This window comes from Aspergillus pseudodeflectus, assembly GCF_044049435.1.
Source record: "Aspergillus pseudodeflectus strain CBS 756.74 chromosome Unknown BJX68scaffold_19, whole genome shotgun sequence".
NCBI classification, from domain to species: Eukaryota; Fungi; Ascomycota; class Eurotiomycetes; order Eurotiales; family Aspergillaceae; genus Aspergillus; species Aspergillus pseudodeflectus.
The window spans coordinates 319,328-338,580 of record NW_027263795.1 but is presented as its reverse complement, the minus strand read 5'-3'; the positions used below and the strand labels follow the sequence as shown (position 1 = coordinate 338,580).

At 50.6% G+C, this 19,253-nt stretch overlaps 9 protein-coding genes across 9 annotated transcripts; 3 read left to right on the top strand and 6 right to left on the bottom strand.

Moving 5' to 3' along the window:
- Window positions 1-184: 184 nt before the first annotated feature.
- Window positions 185-2,541, top strand: BJX68DRAFT_236599 (uncharacterized protein). Its single transcript, XM_071040046.1, has 3 exons — window positions 185-1,157; window positions 1,270-1,910; window positions 1,966-2,541. The coding sequence occupies exons 1-3, from the start codon at window positions 533-535 to the stop codon at window positions 2,047-2,049; spliced, it is 1,350 nt and encodes a 449-aa protein (XP_070899553.1). The 5' UTR covers window positions 185-532; the 3' UTR covers window positions 2,050-2,541.
- Window positions 2,542-2,904: 363 nt separating this feature from the next.
- Window positions 2,905-3,501, top strand: BJX68DRAFT_266476 (DUF4202 domain-containing protein; the record flags this gene model as incomplete). Its single annotated transcript, XM_071045517.1, has 1 exon — window positions 2,905-3,501. The coding sequence occupies one exon, from the start codon at window positions 2,905-2,907 to the stop codon at window positions 3,499-3,501; it is 597 nt and encodes a 198-aa protein (XP_070899552.1).
- A 165-nt stretch (window positions 3,502-3,666) lies between these two features.
- Window positions 3,667-6,728, bottom strand: BJX68DRAFT_266475 (VIT1/CCC1 transporter family protein; the record flags this gene model as incomplete). Its single annotated transcript, XM_071045516.1, has 3 exons — window positions 3,667-4,171; window positions 4,220-4,583; window positions 6,491-6,728. The coding sequence occupies 3 exons, from the start codon at window positions 6,726-6,728 to the stop codon at window positions 3,667-3,669; spliced, it is 1,107 nt and encodes a 368-aa protein (XP_070899551.1).
- Window positions 6,729-7,087: 359 nt separating this feature from the next.
- On the bottom strand, window positions 7,088-8,200 carry BJX68DRAFT_266474 (oxidoreductase, short-chain dehydrogenase/reductase family; the record flags this gene model as incomplete). The annotated part of the gene is made up of 4 exons (XM_071045515.1): window positions 7,088-7,275; window positions 7,333-7,577; window positions 7,647-8,085; window positions 8,146-8,200. The coding sequence occupies 4 exons, from the start codon at window positions 8,198-8,200 to the stop codon at window positions 7,088-7,090; spliced, it is 927 nt and encodes a 308-aa protein (XP_070899550.1).
- An 87-nt stretch (window positions 8,201-8,287) lies between these two features.
- On the bottom strand, window positions 8,288-8,748 carry BJX68DRAFT_74545 (uncharacterized protein). The gene has a single exon (XM_071049699.1). The coding sequence runs from the start codon at window positions 8,664-8,666 to the stop codon at window positions 8,376-8,378; it is 291 nt and encodes a 96-aa protein (XP_070899549.1). The 5' UTR covers window positions 8,667-8,748; the 3' UTR covers window positions 8,288-8,375.
- Window positions 8,749-9,313: 565 nt separating this feature from the next.
- BJX68DRAFT_236586 (guanine nucleotide exchange factor VPS9) lies at window positions 9,314-12,280 on the bottom strand. The gene is made up of 5 exons (XM_071040045.1): window positions 10,688-12,280; window positions 10,562-10,639; window positions 10,333-10,508; window positions 9,636-10,276; window positions 9,314-9,573 (listed from the first exon to the last, which is right to left on the bottom strand). Exons 1-5 carry the CDS (start codon window positions 12,045-12,047, stop codon window positions 9,519-9,521), a joined length of 2,310 nt encoding a protein of 769 aa, XP_070899548.1. The 5' UTR covers window positions 12,048-12,280; the 3' UTR covers window positions 9,314-9,518.
- A 130-nt stretch (window positions 12,281-12,410) lies between these two features.
- On the top strand, window positions 12,411-14,638 carry BJX68DRAFT_74513 (asparagine synthetase domain-containing protein). The gene is made up of 2 exons (XM_071049698.1): window positions 12,411-13,197; window positions 13,249-14,638. Exons 1-2 carry the CDS (start codon window positions 12,454-12,456, stop codon window positions 14,287-14,289), a joined length of 1,785 nt encoding a protein of 594 aa, XP_070899547.1. The 5' UTR covers window positions 12,411-12,453; the 3' UTR covers window positions 14,290-14,638.
- A 1,117-nt stretch (window positions 14,639-15,755) lies between these two features.
- Window positions 15,756-16,523, bottom strand: cpcA (amino acid starvation-responsive transcription factor GCN4; the record flags this gene model as incomplete). The annotated part of the gene is made up of 2 exons (XM_071042978.1): window positions 15,756-16,453; window positions 16,514-16,523. The coding sequence occupies 2 exons, from the start codon at window positions 16,521-16,523 to the stop codon at window positions 15,756-15,758; spliced, it is 708 nt and encodes a 235-aa protein (XP_070899546.1).
- A 1,329-nt stretch (window positions 16,524-17,852) lies between these two features.
- Window positions 17,853-18,528, bottom strand: BJX68DRAFT_74443 (uncharacterized protein). Its single transcript, XM_071049697.1, has one exon. It carries the CDS (start codon window positions 18,395-18,397, stop codon window positions 17,996-17,998), a length of 402 nt encoding a protein of 133 aa, XP_070899545.1. The 5' UTR covers window positions 18,398-18,528; the 3' UTR covers window positions 17,853-17,995.
- Window positions 18,529-19,253: the final 725 nt, after the last annotated feature.

The window sequence follows — 19,253 nt, the reverse complement described above, 5'->3', positions numbered from 1 at the left end:
CAATTTGAACCTGATGTGGAATACCATAAACCAACTAGTACTTGGAACTTGATGGCCAAGAGCTTGAAATGAGGATACAGTAAATTACAGGCCAGCCCAACTTAGCGCCTCCAAAAAAGCATATCACGTGCTCCCGGCCTCTTGCCGTCATCCACCAGCTCTTTCAAGTCCCAGGCCTGTTTCACCCCATGAGCGCAGATCAAAGGGTCATCGATTTCTTTACCCTCACCAACCAACCAAATATAAAATCGCCGCTCTTTACGCTCCTTCGACATATCGTCACGTCACCGACAACTCTGCTGGTCCTCAGGGTGGTTTCATTGGCATGTGTGACTTCTAGGACGCTCGTTTTAACATCGCTCGAGCGAACCCTCCACCGGCTGCCCCCTCTTTTCTCCCCGTCTGAGTTCGCCGCAATCCACCCCAGTGCTGGAAGATATTCGACTTGAGATCTTCTGCTAGGGTTATAGGATAAGGCTGCTCAGGCTCTCGACGCCGCTCTACCGACACTCAACTCCGTCCACATCTTCCCATGTCCGATCGCTTTTCCTCGGCAGCATTGCGAGCAGGACCTCCTTCACCGTCGTCTCCCGCTCCTTTCTTCTACAACAAAGACAGCGTACCCCATATTCCGGCCTCCGATCAGATTCCACAGACTCCGACATCGCCTCCGTTGATGTCGGTAAGCGCTCCGAACAATGCCTCCAATTTCACATCCTTGCAAGCAGTACCGAGCCAGGCGACGTCACAACCTGCCAGTATCTCATCTCCGCCTTCCTCTGCCCATATGTCTACCCAAAACTCTCAGCAGCCGACAGTAGGCGTGACAAATTCATTCCCAACACCGGCGAGCAGCGTTGATCCCGATCACATTGACAAGTCCTTTGGGGCAGGGATTTCAGAGACACCGGCGCCTTCCGCGGCAGGCGCAAGCGCGGGTTCTGCTCAGCAGTCAGAATACAGACGGACAGATCATGACAGGAATTTCGGAATAGCGCAGACAGGAACTGGGATTCGCGATTTCGCCGACTTTAACACAAACAAGCCCGACGCCATGGATGTCGATACAGAGCTTTCAGCACACACTAATCCCGGTTGGCCTAGTTTAGACTCTTTGCAGAAAGATTTCTCGTCAGCCTTTCACCTTTGCAAAAGTTGTAAGAGCTCCCCAGTACCCTCTACAGTTTCTGCCCCTTGAGAGTCCTACTTTGCTCTTATATCTTTCCTGGGTTGAAGCTTTGTTAACACTATCTCCCTTTGACTATACAGCCCATATTGCGACCGGACCAGATCCAACAGTGGACCTCATCTCGCTGTATGGTCTCGGGCCTGTAGCAAAATCGGTTGCAAGGAATGACCCTATCACTGGAGAAAAAATAAATCGACTGCGGAAGTCATACGAGGGCAAACTGAAAGGTCTAGGACTTGCCGGAAGGAACAAACCCGTGAAGCACGATCCTGCTACCCCTGGTGGGCTCAGGCAAATGACGATGTGGCCGGAGGAAGAGTGGCAAAATCAGAAAGTGTTTGGCAAGGAAATCAAGGTGGCTGATCTGGATTCCGCATTGCATGATCTACAGATGAAGGCCATGAAGATGGAGCCAGGCACGGTACCGAACAATGATTACTGGGAGGATGTGCTAGGTCACGACAAGCCATCAAAACACGCCAACACGGGAGACGCTATCAAGAAGGCCGCCGCTCCTGCAAATTCCGGCGGACGACCTATCGGCCAACCGAACGGAACGCCTACGGCTGCGGAGCCAGAGCGGGGCCGTCCCAGTCGGGGTCGCAAGAGGCATTATGATGATAACAGCTTTGTTGGGTATGGGGAGGGCTATGCGGATGACGATGAAGATGCTGCATTCTATTCGAACAGCGAAGGGACCGGCAAGAAAAAGCGAAAGAAGGTATGCTTGTCTTACGTCTTGATTCATTTTAATACTGATTCCTTTTCTCCAACAGGATCACGTCTCGAAGATTTCCACTCCGCTCCCGGACAGAGGGGGCAGTTATGGAGTAGGCATGTTTGGAATCGGGGCTCGATGAACGGCTGACATAACAATATTTGCGGGATTCCAAGCAGAGATTCCGCGTTTCTCTCTCCCAGTTATGTTTTCTTCTACTATGCTATGCGCATGGCTACGTTACAGATTCACCGCAAGGGCCTATTTTACCCTCGCGCGTGAGAAACTGGATGGTTCACAGCACTCCACCGGCACTTTGGCCGTTGGTTTTCGACTTATTCTCAGTACATTTTTGCATCACGGTGCTGGATATACCCGGCTTACTCAATCGGACGGCGTTTGGGGTTGTTTTATATGCGGGAAAAGGACTGACTGTTTTTGAATGCGGTAATGGCAATGTCTATTTCCTCTTCATCTTGTGTTATTTGGTCGTGAAGCCGATGGCCGGACTTTTGCTTTGTTTTCTGTTGTCTCGACGCATTACGACAGCGAGGGACGTCTATTCAGAGCTGCGTGGCAGCAAGAGGTACAAGCCCTAGTACTACGTAGATAGGAATTGAAGATAAATCTATCATTTCAAAAGTTACATACGTCGTCTATTAGCTGCGTAAATCGATGAGTGAACCCTCCAACCTGCCCAACTGGGATACGTAACTCCCATGCACCTCCATGGATTCCTTGATCGGGTGCTTTATGAGGTGCTTAATGAAGTGATTTATGAGGCGATTTATGAAGTCGAGTCGACCCGTAGGGGAATCAATTCAAGGGATTTATACAGGAGGGCAGTAGAGCGGGTCCTTCTCCGCGGACCCAATTGCAAGCACCACATATAATCAGATACTATAATATACCCTTCAGTCCCATGCAACCCTTCTTTTACCCGACCACCTCTCTGAGCACCTCTATCAAACTCGCCGACCCATTTCAAGCCATCGAAATGACAACCCCTTTCGAAAAAGCCCTTTTTCTAATCGACGCCGCCCACAGTCTCGACCCCAAAAAAGTCACCCCACCCAACCAAGATGAAATCCCCTACGAACTCCTCTACGCCAACAAAATGACAAAATACCTCTCCCTTCGCTCCCCCTCCGCCTCCGACAGCCTTCGCCTCGCTGTGCGCGCCCAGCACCTAAAAAGGTGGGAGGTACCCCGCGCCGAGTTCCCCGCGACGAAGATCGGATACCACTCGTGGCGGACGCACCTCGCACGGCGGCAAGCGGATATCGTTGCAGGGATGTGCGTGGAGGCTGGGTATGAGGCGGAGTTTGCGGAAAGGGTTGCGGCGCTTGTGAGGAAGGAAGGGCTGAGGGGTGGAGAGGATGAGGAGGTGCAGGTTCTTGAGGATGTGGCGTGCTTGGTGTTTCTGGAGGATCAGTTGGAGGAGTTCCAGAGTGGATATGAGGAGGAGAAGGTGATTGGGATTCTGCAGCGGACTTGGGTGAAGATGAGTGAGAGGGGAAGGGAGTTGGCGTTGGGGATGGAGTTGAAGGAGAAAAGTAGAGAGTTGGTGAAGAGGGCGCTTGCTGATGCGTAGGCTCATTCTTTTCGCGACGTTTATTGCATTGTCCGGGCTACGTATGTTTGGTTTTTTTTCGTCGTGATGTGCTTGATGGGATATTGATATCGTTACATTTTGGGTCGTTATCTATTATACAGATGTGGACTGGCCGGGTCCGAGGTATGATGGCTGAGATAAGGATTATGACTCCCCGTTGATCAACCTCACCAGCCCAATCGCCGCGCCTGCAGCAACCCCTCCAACAACAACCATCTGAAGACCTCCTCTAATCCCAGCAAGAATATTTTCTCTCCCGGCCCAGCCTCGAACAACGCCGGTCTTGATATACCCAAAGACAAGCAACGTGACCGCCATGACCGCGACGCTGCAGTACAACGCAACAAGCACCTGATTCACAATGAAGTATGGAATCAGAGGAATGAAACCGCCAATAAAGTATCCCAGGGCCAGAGTGATCGCCGACGTCCAAGCCTGGTTACAGTCGGGCTCAGACTCCTTGTGATGGAAGTGAATGAGGAACTCGCGAAGACGGTCAGGAGAGGCATGGAGTGAGGCGTTTATTGGGGCGATTGCGTCGTCGGGGACGCCGTGTGCGGCGAAGATGTCGTAGACTATGGCTTCTGTTTCGGAGGGGGAGGAATCGATGAGTTCTGTGGTTTCCCGGACGGTGGCTTGGTATGATTCTCTGCTTGGGTTAGACTTGATTGATTATCATTGATTTGTTTAAACATACGCTTCACTCTTTGCACCGACATATCCACCCAGTCCCATGGAAATGGCGCCTGCTGCTAGCTCTGCTAGTCCACCGAGAACCACAACCTTTGTGTTACCGAGTGCTGAGAGACCTGCACTCAGAGCGAAAGGGACTGTGAGGCCATCCGAGAGGCCGAGGATAGCGTCTGAGATGATTCGGGGGTTGATGCGTGATCGCGTGCTGCTGCTGGTACTTTCAACATCGTAGTTGGAGGAGGGCGAAGGGGAGCGGAATGTGCTATAAGATCTCGATTGGCGCCCTTCAATGTCGTGGTCCATGCTGCCATTGCTGTTCGTGATGGTATCTGAGTCGTCGTCTTCGTCTGTAGCTAGGAGTGGTTTCCCTGTAGCTTTTTAGCCTGTTGTTCCTTGTACCTGGTCCTGAGATAGGGTTAACGAACTGTAGCTTGGTTGTGAGGATTTGGCAGATCTCTCTGGGAACAGCCGTTTCTTGAGGAAGAGAAGAGCCATGATGATTCAAGGTTTCCCTTTCGTGTGGCTCTTTGTTTTTGATTAAATGCTTGGGAATTTATTTTGCGGCGGCGATATAGAATCGTCCAGGTTAGGAAGCAAATAAAGCCCGTTCCAGACTCCTGACGTCACTGATATCTCCAAGCAATTCGTGATTGCGAACGACAAGAGTTTCGAACAGATCTGAGGAAGGGATATTGAGGTTGATTGTAGAGTTTCATACAGGCAATGGAGCCGCAGAAATAAGATATTTATCCTCCTCCCTTACCCTAAGTCCGAGACCTGGAGCTGCAAGTTTGACGTTTTCTTTTTCTCCTTGTGCTTCTTTGCCGCTCACTAAGTTCCACGCTTGCGCCAATCACCGTTGAGAGGATTGTCAGCTCACCGCGATCTGCTCAACAAAGGCAAGGGCGCCATGGCGAATGGAATCGAGATGATTGGTTATGTTGCTGGTTGATTACAATCAGCTGGTCTGTCAATGGTCAGGGCTTGTTGATCTGACTTTCTCGGTGTTTTGTCTTTGTGTCCGACGCTCGCTCGGGCTCGGAGATCACACATAGTTATGTGACCGATGTGAGTAATGCTGGAGCATTTTGAGGTCGGAGATGGCGAATTAAGCACTGTATAGAGGGTGGAACATATCCCGAACTTGCTTTACATCTGATGAGGACATTGTTGACCACGTCACTCTTGCAGGATGAAGGCGAATGGCCTCCGCGCGGAGCAGAACGAGAGTACAACATACGGACTCCTGCCGCGACCACAGATGGCACAGAGACTTGCAACACAGCATGGGTTCTAGATCCACTAATACGTAAGCCTAACCGACTTGTGTATCCATAGATTTCGTGCGCGACGCGAGGAGGTTCCAACCCTCAAGCATTGCTCTTGTCCACATTCATATCAGCAACGGGTAAGGACCGTTGTCGCTTCGTTTTAGTAGTACGAGAGTCGAGTTGAGGCAGCTCGCACTCAAGTTGTTCAGCCTACTATGGATATTAGGAGGCGGCCGCTGAAAGCTGAAGCAGTGAACGGACTGGCTTACTTTGACCTGGCAAGGCTCGGAAACAGTTTCCATTCAATGCCGTCGTGAAGGGGACTTCTAGCCTTACACATCAGAATTCACCTTATCGCCGAGTCAGTCTAAGAGCATATGCTCATACAAATCAAAAGCCAATCAAATACGAAAAGGGTCGCTTACTCCGTAGGATATTCCCAGACAATACCTATTGATCTCTTGTTGTTGAGCTATGAGAGTCCAGATTTTGATGTTCTCCCCCCGCCGGTGCACGTGACTCCATTTATGTTGTCAACCAATCACAGTAAGTTATTACTTGCCGCGCTTCCTATATAAATCAAGTTGAAGAAGAAACAAGTGCCTTCGGGCATTTGGTCAATTTGAAACGATACAGAGAAGATTAGCATGGCCCCTGCACTAAGGATGACACGCTCAATCAAAGAGAAGCTACCAGTTTTTTTTTCACACTTACCGACCTCATATAAGGGGTACGACGTTTCTAGATGGCCCTCACCGGATATGGACGTCTTTTTGGCCTACTTTGGGCGGCGGTTCGAATCGCGTCTCGGTCGAACTCATCTTTTTTCCCCAAGACGGGACCGCATCTTCAGCGTCCGCGCAACAAGGCTCACAATCATTCAAAAATAATAGTCACTTCTCGTCATTTCCGATGTAAGAGTGTATCATGCCATTATTATTTACAATAGTATCATCCCTGCGTCAAATGGTTTGCACCCACGGCCTCTGCTGGTGTTCAAGCACCGCCCTCCCTCTTTGCATATTCTTCCTCCATGCGCTCCTCATACAGGCGATCGGCCTCCTCCTTGCTCAGCGGCTGGCCCTGCTCGTTCACAGCGGCTGGGAAGTTCGTGCCTGCGAAGCTTGTGGTTGTTGCGTGGCCGTTGCTGCCCGTCGTGGCGGTGGCGCTTTGAGCCGCCTGTTGAGTGCCATTTGTGGTGTTTGACCCGTTGGTCTTCTCGTTGTAGATTGGAATTGGCATTGCGAAGTCGATGGTTCGTGGGTTTGTATGTGGTATCTGGAGAGATAGATGGTTGGGTAAAATAATGTGGTGGACAACCTTGGTTTATATTCTGAGGTAAGGCGAAGTCTACGTCACTGATGAACGGGAAAGTCAAGTCAGGTGATGGAATTTTTGTGGCGGTTGAACGATGAACAAGATAGCAGGGAACTATTGTGGATCATTTGCCAGTGACTCATTGTACACTTGAGGCAGAGGCAGAAAAAGTGGAATGTATCCAGGCCATTATTATGATTGTTGCCACACTACAACCGGTAGTCTATTCGAAGTATATCCACAACTTGCTAAGACCCACCACAACAAACGAAGGCTGACCTTATTTAACCATTCAAGACAACTCCTCCGTTCGGGTGCAAGCTCTGCCCGGAGATATAACTGCTATCCTGACTGGCAAGGAATACAAAGCAGGTTGCGATCTCGCTTGGCTGGCCTGGGCGACCCATTGGCACGCCACTGAATTGCTCAATCGCCTTCGTGTTCATGGTTGCTGGGATTAAAGGAGTCCAGACTGCCGTATGTTAGCTTCCCAGATCGAAATCGCCATAAGAAAGTCCGCTGGACGTACCTGGGCCCGGGCATACAGCGTTTACGCGAATACCCTTGCTACACTGCTGGTTCGACAGACCTCGTGTAAAGGCAACAATTGCACCCTTTGTTGATGTATAGTCTAGGAGATCGGGCCGGCCGATATATGGGTTAACAGAAGCGCAGTTGATGATCGATGAGCCGGACTTCAGGTGAGGAAGGGCGTATTTAGATAGGTAGAAGACAGGGTGGATATTCGTGTCGAAGGTGCTTTCCCACTGCGATCTAGAGTAGAAAAGTCAGTGATAATCATTTACCCCTGGCGATGCTTGAGAAACAGGGACCATCACTTACTCTTCAAGGTCCTTGATATCTTCAATCATAGTCTGCGTCCCAGCATTGTTCACTAGAATATCGATGCCACCTAGAGTCTGCAGCGCAGTCTCAATCACCTTCTTGCAGTTCTCCTTGCTGCGTATATCAAGAGCCAATGTATGACACTTCTGTCCAAGCTCTTCGACTCTCCTCTTCGTCTCTTGCGCATCTTCCTCCTCCTCTGGTAGATATACAATCAAGCTTGATGCACCCTCCATCGCATATAAAATCGCAATCGCGCGTCCAATTCCAGAGTCGCCACCGGTGATAATGGCTCTCTTTCCCTTCAGCTTGTCCGCAGCTTTGTATTTCTGGTATCCCTGGTCTTCGGAGGGGATCTGCGAGGAGACGGGCTGAGGCGTCTCCATCTGGGACTGAAGGCCGGGCTTCTTCTGCTGCTGGACGGGGACTTCATGGCCTAGGTTAAGACAAGTTAAAGACGATGGCGACAAGGCGAGCTGCAAGGTTGTGTTCTTACCAGTCTGAAATTGTGACTCCGCTCCGCGCTGGGGTTTATACGTCTTTGGTTCCATTGTGCCTGAGTTCTAAAAGTAAATATTTCGAAATAGGGTTCGTAGTTATCAATCGAATTTTGGATTATAGAAGGGTTTGCAATTTGTACGGCGCGACTTAAGGAGGGTTCGAGCCAGGTGATGCTGGTTTTAGAGCTTCATTGCAGTATTGGCTCGTCAGTATGACGTCTAATATTCAACGCTCGTTGATGAAGTCAGACCACTGCCCACAGTGTGTATTCCTGCATTTCTGCCATCTTTCTTGGCCTAGAAGCATTATATGTAAAGCTCGGTCTTGTCCTGTGTGCTGCTTGAGGTGGTGGTCGTTGTGCGCGCGACAATACATCGTCGACAAGGGAGACCTAGATCGCATATATATTTTTGTCGAACGGCGACGGCCCAATTGGTTGGCAATTAATATTGAAGCTTGACCAACAGCGACCAAAATGGCCAGTAAGAATCCTAGTATGAAGGTTATGACGGGCATCAGAAAGACAAGATGGCGCGGGGTCCTGCGGTCCTGCGACTCGCGACGGAAAAAACATCGTGCAGCGCATGTATCCAATTCGAACACAGCCCATTCAGCGACCTTAACACTTACACCCAAGGCCAGCTGAATAATGGTCCCCAGGGACAACTGAGCTCAAAACATTACAACAATTTTATTTCTTTTAGCTCTAAGTACAAGCGAGATAGTTTCAAAAAACCGCTCCATCTACCAGAAAAAACAGACCTCTTCTCCACCCACGAGCCACTGGCTCGCGACCTGATGAAAAGGAAAGTCTCTCGATGAGAGGAAAGTGCCAAAGAATACGCCGCTCAATGAGCCGAAACCCATTGAACAAACTGTTCCGCCGCGATGTGCAATGCAGGGACCAATCTGTAATAGAGGCAATCTTGAGCGCCCCAATATTGCAGCAAGGTAAGTATGAAGAAAAAAAGAAGAAAAAGTCCAAAAGAGTGCCGAGAGGGCGAGAATTATATATCCTGTAGTGGGACTAATACTCGACGCTAGTGACAAGCGAGAATATCCTGCGCTGTGATTGGTTCGTCCTACAGAAGCAAGGCATGTGACCTGATCATGATGGAGACATCAAGAGGAGCTGACCAGAATTGAAGGCGACGAGAGTTTATGTTCATTGGGCATTTATGGTTGGTTTGATTTGGATGGACAATACTTATCAGTATATTCTTGTTCTAGTATTAAATATACCCCTGTCGCGACAAGAGCTATTAACTATTACAGGCGAGCGCCCCATGCATGCCTCCCGGATGCGCTGAAAGGTGGAAAGCTGTACGGTGTGCGAGAAAAACTGGTGACAACGAAGCAAATCAGAATCTACGATGCATCGCCACCACTGAGAGCTAAGCATGCATCTACAGCTAGACCAACCCTAGAAATCAGATCATGTTAGTCGTTAGGCACTCTAGCATTTCGCCGTATAGCTGAGCTTACCTTCCCTCTTTCATCTTGACCACATCATCAATCACATCACGGTCAAGGTTGGGAAACATGTTAGAGAGAGTCTCGACGACGTTGTTATGCTCTGCGCTTTGTATCCGTCGAGCTTCGGCATCCTCCGCACTAGCCTGTCGGGCAGCAGCATCTTGAGCATCAAGTGCTCGGGATGGCGAGGGCTGCGCCCCACGGGAGCGGGCCCGCTCGCCAGATCGTCGTTCTTCACCACTAGCTCGAGGTGGTTGGTAGACGTTAGGAGTCAACCGCCGTGAAATTCCAGGATGCTGTGCTGAAGCAGGCTGGGCCGACTTTTCTGGCTGTGATTCAGATTCATCCGAAAAGATTCTCCCTATGGTAGACAGTGGCTTCTGGATCGTTCGAAGTAACCCTGCTACAGGAGCATTGTCATCCTCCCGTGTTTGCGAAGCGTCCCTCCGTCCAGGGTTGCGCGGGATATCAGCCGATATCTGGGATGGGCCCGGGGCGCTGTCAATAGATGCTCTTGGTTCGGAAGCCTCAGATGCACGGTGTTGTTCAGCTATCGCGGAAACGGCGGCTTCAACATTCTGTTCAAACTCTTCATCGCTCACAGTGAGGCTTGTTCGGTCCAGCGTTTCGACGAATTGTATAGCTCCGGACTGAGATGATGTCTGTCAGCTTAATCAAATATGCTGTTTCCGTAGCCATTACTCACCAGGGAGGATAAGTAATAGCCCGCTTCTCCTCCGAGTTTCTCTTGATTACGAAACCGTAGAATATACTGTATGTTTGACACTAGATGCTCTGGGTTGGCTTGTAGAACGACGTATATCAAAAGTGGCACGAACGAATCCGCCGAGGTATCTGATTTCTTCGCATTCCGTAGCAAGCCTTGGAGGTAGCAGATTAGCCGTAGGCTATGCAGTGGCTCCAGAGTGGCTTACCAAAAATAACCTTGCAGCAGTTCAAGATACAAATGACCTTGTCACGAGGTGCTCGGTATCCGTTCAGCTTCAACAATTCTAGAAGAAGTCAGCTGGAGCCCCGCCGGAATTGTATTGTTCACCCACCCTGTTGAGCAAGGGTCAAGAATCGGCGACCTTGCGAGCTCACTGGTGCAATGTCGAGGTGCTCTTCCTTGACCCAGCTGTATATCCGCATTTTCTGCGCCAAAACCTCATCCCGTTCAACATCTTCCTGATGTTGTCCCCTTCTCCAAGGCCCGTGCAGCCTTTCCATCTCTCGCCGCTTGCTTCTGCTCGCACTCCGCGGAATCGAGGGTGGACCAGGGATAGCAGGCGAGAAAGTCTGGGAATAAAGTCGATTCATCACAAGCTTCTCCATGCCTTCTTTGGCGTTATCGAATTCACTGTCCGAGACATCTCGCCATACCTCGCAAATGGCCATCTTATTGGTTATAAAAGCTAAAAAGTCACTGATGATTTTGACTTGTTCATGAACCATCCACTGTCGCTTTCCAAACTCGTGAAGGAATGATCGTAGAAATTTCGCGACGGGGTCCGCAGTGCGGTGTCGTAACTGTTCGAGAAAACGGTGAAAGTCAAATGGTTGGTCAGGTTCAGGTTCCGGTGGTGGAGGAATAGTGGACGTCGAGGATCGTCGAGTCAATGTGAACTCCTCAGCCGTGGAATTTCTATGGATGTTATTGGCAATCGACGCGGGCGGTTTTTCTGACGAAGGCTGGGATCCCCCCACGGTTTTGGGGGCTTGTTGGACGATTCCTTTGGCCATTCCATGATCCAAGCTGGACTTCCTGGGTGGAAAGTGACCCGGGCCTCCGAGAAACTGCTCAGCTAGTTCCATCCGAGGGGACATGACCTGCTCCTCAGCCCCGTCGTGAGCGGTATCTGCAAACTGCCCCATGATGGTCTGTATCTCTGGCTGAGAATCATCATCCCTGGCGCGCCGCTTCCCAGTCTCTACCTTCTTCGCACCGTCGTTCGGCACATCTGGCAGCTCCTTCTCTGTCCACTCTGTAGTACCCGCACGGCTGACATATGACTCGTCCTTTTCAGGCGGCGGGGGCGGGGTTGCGCTTGTGTCTGACGCCGTCGCCGACTCCGACGCCTGCTCTGGTTTATTGTTCGATATAGAGAGGGCCTCCATTTGCCCCGCAGGAGCGGCTTCTTCTGGTGTAGAAGTGGTCGGAGGATCCATGGCGGAGGGCATATCCGGCGGGGCTGGTGTTAAGGATCCTGGGGCACTCTGAGGCCCTTCTTTCGTCTCAAATAACGGAACGATTCCAGTATTATGTATCTCGGTCGAGGACTCATTCTGCGCCTGCGCTGTTGATTCGAGGCCAGCCGACGTCACTTGCCGCTCAGCCTGATTCCCCTCATTGGGCTTTTCTGATCGAGTCTCCCCTAGCGCGTTGGGAGTCGAGGGGCCCGGAACACCTGAAGCGGACATAAGATATTTGCATAGGTCTGCGGAGAAAATGGGAGAAATGGGGTCGTCGACGAATTTGCGGTTTAAGCGGTGGTATGGGTCATGTTGCGGGGGAGCTATGAATCTGGGACAAAACTCTCAGGTTCGGGGTTGCTCGCAGCGCTCTGGGAAAACGGGTGGGAGTTGATATAAGATAAATATACAGTGCGCAGATCTATAAAGTCCACGAAATGTTCAATAAGCCTGCGTCAAGAATGGGCTGTTGAAAGACGAAGTGTTGGGACTCTAATCATTGGTATCGGGAGCGGGATCATTGTTCTGCCGAGATCCGGCCTGTTTGGTTGAAATTATTGAGCTTCTCGCCGTTCCTGCCTTTCCCCAAGCTCCAGAGCATTTCGGTCTGTGCAGGAGCCAGGGACGCGGCAGCATGTGCGGAATATTCTTCTCGCTGACTGCGGCCGAGAACCCCGTGCTCCTTGACAAAAACCTCCGCTATTTGTTGACCAAACGGGGGCCAGATGAGGGCTCATACAGCATCGGTGTGAGAGGCGCGCGTCTTAACCTGTTCAACCACGAGGGCAGTGCGCGGATATGGCTTTCGTTTGCAAGCACTGTCCTATCTATGAGGGGAGGCGATGTCGTTCGCCAGCCACTGACTGATAGCGGCAAAACGGGGTCTATACTTGCTTGGAATGGAGACGCCTGGAAAATCGCCGGCCAGCCTTTCCCTGAGAAAAATGACACGGAGATTGTCTTCAACCATCTACTCCAAGCGACTACAAAGGACTATCTCGCCGAGGACTATGATGAAGTTCCTGATTCCACCCAGCGAGTTATAGAAGCTATCAGCAAGATTACTGGGCCGTTTGCTTTTGTCTTCTACGATGCGGTCAATTTCAAACTATACTTTGGACGGGACTGTCTCGGACGACGGTCTTTGCTTTGGGGCCTTGATGAGTCTGGCAATCTCAAGATCTGTAGTCTTTGTGATGGCTCTACGTCTTCCTCATACTTCCAAGAGGTTGAGGCGGACGGTATATACATGATCGAATTTGAAGATGACCAAGATGCTGCACTGAGGACAAGTTCTGCCGTCGAACCTCTTCGTTTTGACATTAAGAATATACAAAGGATACCGTGGAGCCACGAGGCTTTGCCAACATATCATATGGTACGGCTTCGCACATAGCTACAGTGTCAGTGAGTACTGATGAGTCGACAGTTAAGTCCCATTCCTCCAATGAACAAGGCAACGCCGGAAGGAACACCCCCGCCGCTAACCACTACATCGTCTATCCTAAGGGAGTTGGAGCACAGACTCCGGCAGTCACTCGCGCTGAGAATCCAGAATGTCCGCCCGCCGCCATTTGTGGGAGACACCAATGTCAAGGTTGCCGTCCTCTTCTCCGGTGGCCTAGACTGCACTCTACTCGCAAGGCTCGCGCACGATATTTTACCAGCCGCGGAGTCCATCGACCTGCTCAATGTCGCATTCGAGAATCCTAGAGTCGTGGCCGCTGCAGCCAAGGGCTCGGAGTCATCTACTTCTGCTTACGAAAGCTGTCCCGATCGTCTCACCGGACGAGCAGCTTTTGCAGAGTTGCGACGCGTATGCCCAACCCGCAACTGGCGCTTCGTTGCTATCGATATTCCGTACGTTGTAACGGTGTCACATCGCGATACTATTAAGCGTTTGATGCGGCCGCACAACACGGAGATGGATCTTTCAATCGCGTGTGCGTTGTATTTCGCGGCTCGCGGCCAGGGCACAGCGATCGAGAGCCAGCGCGCAGATGCCAAGCCGTATCCGTACAAAACCCCCGCCCGAGTGCTTCTTTCCGGTCTTGGGGCCGACGAGCTATTCGCAGGCTACGCAAGACACGGCATGGCGTTTGCGCGCAGTGGCTTCGAAGGCCTCGTTGACGAAATTGACCTTGATGTTGGCCGCCTGGGGAAGCGCAACCTCGGCCGCGACAACCGTGTAATCGCACACTGGGGCCGCGAAGCACGGTTTCCGTTCTTAGACGAAGACTTCGTCGCCTGGGTAGTGCAAACACCAGTTTGGGAGAAATGTGGCTTTGGTGTCCCGGAATGTCCTCCAGTAGACACCGGCATTGACCCCGAAAAGAAAGCCCTCCGTCTCCTCGCCCTCAGCTTAGGCCTATCAAGCGTTGCTCGCGAGAAGAAAAGAGCCATTCAGTTTGGATCGAGGACAGCCAAGATGGAAAAGGGCAAAAGCAAGGGAACAGATGCTTTGAGCTGATTACATACATCTCACCATCCACCCATACTGTACACACCATACTACTCATCTCCTGGATGTATACATCGCAGCCATAACAATACGGACAGCGGTGATGACAAACTCGGATCAGATACTTCTGAGACCGGTCCTTCATTTCACCCTTGTCCAGACCAGTCCGCGCTTGGATGACTCCATCTCCTCTGCCTCTCCTGACGCCGATGGTGACTGCAACCGCCTCTGTAGGAGCGCTGGTACTTCCCATCGGGGCTTGGAAGAAAGTCGAATGGGGTTTGATCCAGCGCATGAAGGACTATCTGGGCTTGGGGGCGAGAAGAGGCTATACCTTACCACAGGTTAGGTCAGGTCTATGAGGTGCATTAGAAAGGCAAGTCTGAGCTGGTCCTATTTGATGGTGGTCATGGGATGAAGAGAAGATGCACTCGTGTATCATGTACATGTATATACAGTTCATCAAGTCAAGATGGGATTGTTCTATACCGTGTGCATTAGGTAACTCTCAATATAACATCTATTTTAGATTGGCCTTGCATAATCTCCAGAGTCTATCTATCCATGTACTGCGGAACTGTAAATACCAAGGGAAAGTCAACAATTTACGCCGGAAGGCTAGCAAGTAGAATAAGAGATGGAAAGGACAAGAGGCAGACCCAGAACAGTCTGCCCTCCAGAGTGCCGTGCACCTGCCACGTCAAAGTATGCGGAGTGCGGACAATGGAGGCTTGGGCCGGAGAGTGACACATCCTGAGGCTCATGCGGCTCTTTCGAAGTTTCGATGTGGCATTGCTGTCAGATCCACTGGGCCACTGGTGCGGCAGCATAGGCCATGGGTTGCATTGGGCACGTTGCATATAGTACCCCATATGTATGCATGCTATGATAAGCCTAGACCTAGGTCGGCTGAAGTATATACTACATACGTATATAGCGTGAGAATTCTGAAGATGCCGAAACGGAAAGTCTGCATGTAGATAGTGTGCTGGCAGTGGAGGAAGGACCTCAGGGCGCAACAGTGACCTGTGGCAACTAATCTACAATGTTTAATAGTGATGAGTAAGAATGAGCGAGTGACAATTTGGTTAATAAGCAATCTGGTACAAATTAGATTAAGGAATTAAAGAAGAAAAAAAAGCAAAGCAAGGGCCACGAGTCAATCCCATTTTCGGGAGACATCAGAACCGGCCAACAGAAGAGAAACATTGATAGAAACAAGACAGGAGCCATGAAACCCATGTACCTATTTGAACTTTTGTCCCATCGGAAGCGTGTCGTCAGATATCATGTATAAACTCACAGACTGATCGCTTCCGACGATTTGGACGAGAGGCTCTACGCCCCCGCCCACAGCATATCCCACGAGACTGTATGTGAAAAACAACAGTGAACAACAGCATCAAAAAAAAACACAATACACAATCATCAGGGTGCACATAGTCGTAACCGTTAGAAACACTTTTGTTTTGTTTTTAGCAAGCTCGGCTCTCGGCCATGGTCTTCCAGTATTCGGCAGAACGCTTCGCATCTGCGAGTTCCTGCTGGAGCTCCTGAATACGGCGCTCCATATCTTCTTGTCGCTCGAGCTTCTTAGCACGAGACTTGCGGGCAGCCTCAGTGTTTCGAGCACGCTTTACTGCAGCAGGGTCGCTCTCATCATACTTGATAGGTGCGAGAGGCTTGCGCTGGCGAGCATTGACACCAGCGACAGCAGAGTGCTTGGTTGCAGAACCGCGGATAACAGGAGATCGAACAGGAGAAGAGATGGACTGAACGGCAGGCGAAGCAGAAGGCTCGGGCTTGACCTCTTGGCTCAAAGAAGTAGCGATTTCCATGACGGCCGCGTCAAAAGGCATAGGCAATTCTTCGGGGAAAAGCGACCCCCAGTGCTCATGACCGGCGGCAAGGTCCAGACCGGTATCAAACAGAGGGGAGGTATCTTCGCTCCAAGCTGGGGACTCAAACATGGGTGTGCTAAGATCGGTGAAGGACGCGGACGGAGGAGCCGAGCTGTCCATCATTAGATCCTTAGGGGAGACAGTGGCCTCTGGCACTTCTCCATCCTTGGACGCCATGAAGCCAGTGGGAATCAACTGAGGCGAAAACATGCCGGCGTCGGTGAGGTGAGCAAGCTCGTCACCGAGCTGGTCAGAAGGCAAGCTGAAAAGGTCTGTAGAATGGATGTTAGAGCGAAGACACAGATACTGGGAGCTCATAGACCAAAGCTCACCTTGAGCCATGTTAGGGGTAGACAGGTTGCGACGGTGGTTGACGAGGTGGATGTACTGATTTTGGGTAGGCGAATTGGTGGTGCTGTTATTGAAAAGGGGGACAGGTGGACGATTGTTGACAGTGGTTGTTGAATTCGGAGCCGCAGGAGCAGAATTCGAAGCTGCGAACCAACGCAGAAGATGCTTCTGGTTGGAGGGACTAGACCGAAGAGTGGTAGACAGAGGATACCCGGCAGACTGGGGAACAAGTCTGGTTGCCCGAGGAACCTGAACTGGGGAGCTTGCAAACTGCTGCTGCAAGTTGACAGAATGACGACGCAGAGGCTGTCCGGGATGGACGTGAGATCGTTGATAGGCGGCGTATTGTCTAGGGGCAGTACTCAGGTGTGCTGAGGCGCGCAAGTCCCTGGGTTGAGGCTGGGGATAGAGCACAAAGTCCTCTTGCGGAGAGTTCGAACTGTTGCTGATGATCGGGTTGTTGTTGGAATCCGGATTCTGAGCCAAGGGCTGCTGGGGCGGGGGCGTAGGAGGCCATGGTTGCTGAGGGTTATCCGTGGTGAACGACTGAAAGTCGAACGTGGTGAAAGAGTTGGGGAAAGAACTTGAGCTACGCGAAGCGAGGCTGAAGTTCAGAGGTTCCTGGGAAGGAGACTCTGAAGTGGTTGTAATAATGGAGGGGGGAGTTGAAAACGTAGTCCTTTGCGGATCTATGATGTCTGTCTCGGCGGAGAAAGACGAGCTGCTAGCGGGGGGTTCGCTTAACAGTCCATTTTGAAACGGACGATAACGAGAAAACTTTCTAGACTGGGATGATATCGTGACTGGGGTAAAGATGAAGTGGGTGGTTGTGTTGTGAGATGAAAGCGGTGGTGAAAGGTCAGGGGAAGATAAAGAGAAAAGAGAAAGAAAAAAAAGCCAGGCAACAACCGGGAATCAGGCTCTGCTTTAAAACAACATGTGTGCGGTTTTGGTCCGGGCCTCTCCACCAATCAAGGCGCCTGGACTCTCCGCCTGGCACGCTTACTGTATTTGGTAAGGTGGGCTCCGGGCGATGGACCTAGTGTCAGCAGAGTGAGTCATAAGGACGCTACTAACTTGACACCCTCCTCGCTATGTAGACACCGTATTACACTGATAAAATGTCCTGGAAAACATAGTCCACATCATTTTCAACTTGTTTATTCTCTTCCCTAGGCACCATGATACACAGAAAAAAATGGCATTGAATGAGGACCCTCTACCTACTCTGGCTCTTTAGCCATCCTAACCACGAGCAAAAGCGCCCTGTCAAGTGATGCTTTCTTTTGCGACTTGAGTTCCTCCGTATGTCTGAGAGGGATGTCTGTATAGCAGGAAGGGTGTCAAGTTAGCAGTACCAGGCACAGGACTCTTACCTCAAGGATTAATTCGGGTTTCAATTGGCGAACACGCGTCGTCGGTGGGTCTCCAATTCTCCCAGGCACCGTAAAAGGGCTTAAAAATCACGCTTTCTTCCCTCCTTTTGGCCTTGATGACAAACTGTCGCTGCCTGCCATATGCCTGGGGCTCGTACTCGGCTCAACTCCTTGACGTCGTTGTTGCAATTGACCAACCAGAGTTACATTTAAGCAGCCTAAAATTTCACAGCCTCCCCAGGCTTTGACGGAATGGGACCCCGTTGCAACAAGGGTGAGACAAGGGAGGCTCAGCCCCTCAAGGCCGCCCTCTCTCGAGTCTCCACGCACTTGCTTCAAACGAACTAGATCGATGCGGCACGACTCTGGAATTTGGATGGTCTCTGTTTCGTCACGACTCACAGACGACACTGCCATTGAAATGATATCCGAAATCCAGAAAAGAAACGGACAAGAGAAAAGTTTCACATTCAGCCGGCCTCTGAACATGTGGAGATCACTTACCTGTTTAGTTCCCCGCCATGTTCCGCTATCCTGTTTGGCGTCGCCGAAGGGCGTGCAAGTGCATTCCAAAGCTCAATTCTCGAGCCCACAGCCGGAGGTTCCCGCCGACAAGCAACGACTGCTCATCTGACCCTCTTCACGAAGATTTCACGTTGCGTCAAATTGTCTTGGATTGATTGGACACAGCTTCTGAAGATCGGATTCTGATGAGTTTATTTGTTGAATTCTCGATCGAGAATAAAATCCATGATTGACAATACCTGGAGTTCTCAACTCGGAAGTAACGAGAGGATGGCATCCTCTTCATACGCCCCTTATACATCGCGTGATAGAAAAGAGTAAGTTTTCTGTACATTCCCCTTCCCTTCCAAATGGTGCCTATTCCAGCAACAGCATCAACAGCTACGTCACGTGCCATGTTGATTCACTTACACCAAAACTGGAAGATGCGTACAAGGTGACGTTTGGACTATATACATGTATACATATTATATTTACGTCCTTCGCCCAGAGGCATGTACACCAGAAAGTATAACTGCCAATTAAACCTTCAGTGTGCGATGATATTTGTTTAATGGTTTCTTTTGATGGCTGCTGTCGGTGTTCTGGGGTTCTATATATGGTACACGGTGGTGATTAGGAATCTGAGATATCTGCACAAGACAGCAACCTTTGACTGAATAAATTAATTATATCTCTCTCCATGGCTTTTCGCAATACAGGGAATATGCACAGGCCGTGGTTTGATTTGGGAAAAGCATTTAAGATCCAGTTTCCGTCTCCCAATGGGCCATCACACACTTTGTCACGAGGCCAAGTGTTTTCTGAAAGCGACATCCAA

Excerpts from the sequence above, each read along its gene's own strand:
- BJX68DRAFT_236586 (XM_071040045.1), bottom strand. The coding sequence starts at position 12,047 with ATGTCCGCTTCAGGTGTTCCGGGCCCCTCGACTCCCAACGCGCTAGGG. Across the intron at positions 10,509-10,561 it reads CTGCTGCAAGGTTATTTTTG|GCTTGCTACGGAATGCGAAG; the intron begins GTAAGCCACTCT and ends GCTACCTCCAAG. Across the intron at positions 9,574-9,635 it reads GTCAAGATGAAAGAGGGAAG|GGTTGGTCTAGCTGTAGATG; the intron begins GTAAGCTCAGCT and ends TCTGATTTCTAG.
- BJX68DRAFT_74443 (XM_071049697.1), bottom strand. The coding sequence starts at position 18,397 with ATGTTCAGAGGCCGGCTGAATGTGAAACTTTTCTCTTGTCCGTTTCTT.
- BJX68DRAFT_236599 (XM_071040046.1), top strand. The coding sequence starts at position 533 with ATGTCCGATCGCTTTTCCTCGGCAGCATTGCGAGCAGGACCTCCTTCA. Across the intron at positions 1,158-1,269 it reads CTTTCACCTTTGCAAAAGTT|CCCATATTGCGACCGGACCA; the intron begins GTAAGAGCTCCC and ends TTGACTATACAG. Across the intron at positions 1,911-1,965 it reads GCAAGAAAAAGCGAAAGAAG|GATCACGTCTCGAAGATTTC; the intron begins GTATGCTTGTCT and ends TTTCTCCAACAG.
- BJX68DRAFT_74513 (XM_071049698.1), top strand. The coding sequence starts at position 12,454 with ATGTGCGGAATATTCTTCTCGCTGACTGCGGCCGAGAACCCCGTGCTC. Across the intron at positions 13,198-13,248 it reads CTTTGCCAACATATCATATG|TTAAGTCCCATTCCTCCAAT; the intron begins GTACGGCTTCGC and ends ATGAGTCGACAG.
- BJX68DRAFT_74545 (XM_071049699.1), bottom strand. The coding sequence starts at position 8,666 with ATGCCCGTCATAACCTTCATACTAGGATTCTTACTGGCCATTTTGGTC.